This window comes from Limulus polyphemus, unplaced genomic scaffold (assembly GCF_000517525.1).
Source record: "Limulus polyphemus unplaced genomic scaffold, Limulus_polyphemus-2.1.2 Scaffold1708, whole genome shotgun sequence".
Lineage (NCBI taxonomy): Eukaryota > Metazoa > Arthropoda > Merostomata > Xiphosura > Limulidae > Limulus > Limulus polyphemus.
Window position 1 is genome coordinate 241,633 of NW_013667318.1, and position 4,918 is coordinate 246,550.

At 34.9% G+C, this 4,918-nt stretch overlaps 1 protein-coding gene across 1 annotated transcript in view; it reads left to right on the plus strand.

Moving 5' to 3' along the window:
- LOC106464645 (Down syndrome cell adhesion molecule-like protein Dscam2) overlaps window positions 1-4,918 on the plus strand; it is a gene marked incomplete at its 3' end in the record, with an annotated part of 97,916 nt that overhangs the window by 89,365 nt on the left and 3,633 nt on the right. Inside the window, exons 9-10 of the mRNA XM_022392389.1 lie at window positions 725-1,009; window positions 2,017-2,136. Coding sequence (XP_022248097.1) covers window positions 725-1,009; window positions 2,017-2,136 — 405 coding nt within the window. The remainder of the gene's footprint in view (window positions 1-724; window positions 1,010-2,016; window positions 2,137-4,918) is intronic.

The following is a 4,918-nucleotide window of genomic DNA, read 5'->3' on the forward strand; positions in this document are numbered from 1 at the left end:
CTGATATAAAATGTAGTTCAGGACACTATTTTTATCGTAGTGAGTTAATGTAAGACGTGGCTTAGGACAATATGTTTATCATAATAAGCTAATATAAGATATGGTTGAAAACACAATGTTTATCGTTGTGAGTTAATGTAAGAAGTGGTTCTGGACACTAGGTTTATCGTAGTGAGTTAATGTAAGACGTGGTTCTGGACACTAGGTTTATCGTAGTGAGTTAATGTAAGACGTGGTTCTGGACACTAGGTTTATCGTAGTGAGTTAATGTAAGACGTGGTTCTGGACACTAGGTTTATCGTAGTGAGTTAATGTAAGACGTGGTTCTAGACACTAGGTTTATCGTAGTGAGTTAATGTAAGACGTGGTTCTGGACACTAGGTTTATAGTAATGAATTGACGTAATGCATGTTGGTGATACAATATATTCATCATCTTGAACCAATGTAAGACGTGGTTCAGGACATTGCGTGTGTTTCTCGTGATGAAGCTGTAACTTATGAAGCTTTTTTTTTTCACTATTTTTAATAAACCTAGATAAATCCGTATCCATTACAAGAGTCACTTTAAATGTATAGTAATGAACTTTAAGGGTCAGGAAATGATATGTGATGAAATTATATTCGTTTCAATGAAAACTGTAAACGTGTATTCAGAAAACTGTTTGTACAGACAGTGAGATTATGTAGCATGTGATCTAATATCCGGTTTATTCACATTCTAGTGAAACCGTTCATCGAACCCTTTACTTTCCCAAGAACCCTAAAAGAACAACAACGCTCATCTGTTGTGTGCACCGTTAGCAGTGGAGACCTGCCCATTAAGATCCGCTGGTTTAAAGATGACCAACCCATCACGGAGAACCACGGAATTCTCATTAAAGAAGTGGTAGAATATACGTCTCACCTGCTTTTTGAATCAATTAGACTCAGGCACCGTGGCAACTATACGTGCATCGCTAGTAACGAAGCTGGCACCGTTAGTCACACCGCCACTATGGTAATTCATGGTAGGCCTAATTTCTTAACTCTATTTTTTTTTCATTTCTTTACATTGAAAAATATTAAGTACAAAGAAAGAGTCATGTCTTTTTTATTTTATCTTTTTCATTTTTATTTATAGTTTACCTCGATATTTAAAATCACATTATAATCAATTTGATTTAACAGGAATGCCTGTGAATGAAATAAAGCTAATGTCACACGATTTAGTGGGAAAACACGTATGAATCCAATCAGATTTTGTTTTTAACTGTTCGGTATCAGGTTCACGTGAAAGGACAAATACAAAGTGTTAACTGATATATCATTTAACTGATTCTAATTACAACAGTTACTCCTAAATATTTACGAAAACGTCCAAGAATCAGCAGAATTAATAACTTCATCATAGCTGCCCATCACTGGTGTCCATATATGCCTATCTTTAAGTTTGGTTAGCCCTTGATATGAATCACAACTATATGTCTCAATCGCCTTTAAAGTTTTATCGTGTCCAGTACTAATCTAACTTATATTCTGGTAAGAAAAGACAGAGATAAGATGGTAGTATATGAAGCAAACAATAAACGTTTATGTGTTTTGTAAGTAAGGTATATTGTTCCTTTAGTGTTTGTTTCACTAACAGTGATGGGTAAGGTGTTTAATGTATATATTTTATTATGAGGAATATTTTGCACTGCTGTCTTAGTATATGGATTTATGACTAATCTACATCTTCTAAGCTTGCCAAAACTCGTAAAATATTATTGGGATTACGGCCGAAAATATCGTTTATAGCAAGGGTAACCAATCAATGCATTCTAATCATTATAAATAAGAATGGTTTATTAGATTAGCTACATTCGTTGGTGGGTAAATTTTTTGTTCTGATCTATGTAAATAATTTGATTTGAGCAGAAATTAATGATAACCAATACTAAGCCAAATATAATCTTAACCTGTATGATTTATTTATTTATTCTAAATGCAGAACTGTCTGTGCAAATATAGGTTTTATTGATCCTTTTATCTCCAGTACCCCCTCGATGGATTATAGAACCTTCGGACAGTTCTGTAATCAAGGGACGAGGCATTGTTGTCGACTGTCAAGCGGAGGGGTTTCCTGAACCAAGAATACGATGGGCCAAATCTGACGGTTTTGTATATTATTGTTGTTGATGTTTTACGATAATATGCAAATCATTTTATAGTTTTCTGATTATTCAATACTTAATGCAGAGAAACAGCATATACTCACTGAAAAAGCATTTACTAAGTAAGAGGACAATACAGAGTCACCAAACGAGAATTAGATTAACAAGTTGAAAACAACATCAGACTTCATATCAGTATATAAGAGTCATTAATTAAGCCTTATAGAAAATATGTAAGCAACAAGAAGGCTTAGAGTAATATGAAAACGCCAAACATCTGATAATCATATTTTAGCCTTGCAAAATAAGTATTTGGTTTGAGTTTCGCCACGACTGAATTTGATATACAATGATTGATTTTATTTAATCAATAAAATCCACTCAGTATGACCTTAGTTTAATTACGTAGACTGATTTAGCGATTGATAGAAATTTCAGACAAACAAAAGGGAATGTGGTCACCAAATTACTGTAACCAAACAAGCAAAATGTAGCCTTCTAAACATAACACACGAACAACAGGAAACCACTTGGTTGTTCTTGCACACCAGCCCTTGATAAAAGTAAAACTTAAAATCCACCCTTTAGTTTCAGGAAATAAATTATCTCTCCCACCCACCCCTCTTAAACCCCTGTAAAGTACTAGCCTCGGCAACTCTTTCTATCTTTTTATCTTCAGTCGATACGCCTCTTTTTTTTTTATCAAACTTTTTCGATCGTTGCTATGGGAAATTTGTTATATTGACGTTCGATTTTCTGTTAGCAACGCATTTTGTCAGTTGACGTAAAGTAGATTTTTATATGAATCTGTTCCACATGTGGAGTTTCGATAGAAACTGACATTTGTGTGACATTAGAACTTCTGATGCCTCTAACGTTTTTTTATTTTCTTAGACTTAAAGTCTCGTTGTTTCTTGCTATTGTCACTAGTCTTAGTGAAATATCGTGCTATAAATGATTTATTTTCATTTCAATTATCCTGAAGTAGGAAAGGCATGTTGTTTATGGAATACCCACGTGCTTCTTTCTAATTGCAGATTTCTTGTGGAGTAAATTGTGATAGCATACCCTTAAGACCTGTTATTGTTACCGTTATAAAAAGTACGTTGAATATAGGATGAGTGTCCCTCTCACATCTCAACAATAATGGTCACGTGATTCAGTCATATGATGTGCACTTTCAGAAATTATAGCAACCACTCTCCATCTCCCCACTTGTGAAACCAAGGTTACAGATGTGAGGAGTTAGTTTTTCCGTCCTCACTATTTTCATCTCCAGCGTGTTGTGTATAAACAGTCAATTTTTCTACCAGCTAAATCAGAGGAATTACATTAGCTTAGATCGTAAAAACGAATTCCTTGGAAGAGGGTTGAACAACAATTCCTACTCTCCCCCTCCCGACCTTAATCCCAACTAGTTGGATAATACTTGTGTAAGCCAATAATTTTTACACCCGGGTGGCTGACCCAGTCGGCAACTACACGTGATGAGCATGTTCGGTGATGAGGATTCGAACTTGCGACCCTCGAGTCGAGCGCCCCTAACCAGTAAGCTGTGCCAGGCCCAATTCCTACTTTTATGTTACTGAAAGGAAAGCATACAGCTTAAGCTACGTACTAATGCATCATGTCAAAAAACATTCATACATGATGGAATATAATAACAAACAGGTAGAAATATTGTCAAGTTTTGTGACAACCAACAATATTTATTTACAAATAAGTTTCACCCAATTTTATCGCTGTCCTGCTAATTTCGTAGTACCTACAAACACTTGCCTTAGACTTCATTTACTACTAGTTTTTCTATTAAAGGCGATATGCTTACGTATTAATTTCTGATTGTCCGTCTGCACAAAAGACATTCACAGATCAATTACGTATCCTGTCCTGGTGAAAAGTAACACTATTTTAAGGTTTCTGTGAAAGTTGTATATTTAGTTTCGTATTCAGTTTTTATTTATATTTGTTTTCGTTGATTAGGTATCTAATGTACAAATTAAAAGTATAGGCTAAATGTTGCCGTTATTGAAAGCAATCAATACAAGACAGTTCAAAATACACTACGTTCGCTGATGTATTTAAGTGTTTTAAACTCACTTTGTTGGTCTGTTTGTTGTAGGCCAGGTGGTTAGGGCGCTCGACTTGCAATCTTTGAGTCGCGGGTTTGAATCCTCGTCACACCAAACATACTCGTCCTTTCAACCGTGGGGCGTTATAAAGATACGATCAATCTCACTATTCGTTGGTAGAAAGAGTAGTCCAAGCAAATTAGGAACGATTAGCGCAGATAGCCCTCGTGTAGCTTTGCGCGAAATTCAAAAACAGAAACAAACAAGCCACTGGGGGGGGGGGGCGTGAATTTGGTATAATGCTATTTGGTATTTAATGTGGGCAGTTCATAAAAACCCCTTCAAATAAAAATTGCTGATGGGGTTCAAACTAGCTCAGACTCCATCAGCTTTTTGTAATTTTTTAAAACTATTTATTCACCTAAATTACTTGTGGGTGCTTTGTTGATTACAGAAACCCTAGTAATATGTGAGTCACAAAAATAATTTAAATGCAAAATCTCTTTAATACTGTAATTTATCGCATGAGTGATTCTTTAATTATTACTTTTCGGCCAGTTTTGTATACTGGTTAATCTAACAGACAAAAATATGAAATTACTTATGTATACTGGTTAATCTAACAGACAAAAACATGAAATTACTTATGTATACTGGTTAATCTAACAGACAAAAACATGAAATTACTTATGTATACTGGTTAATCTAACAG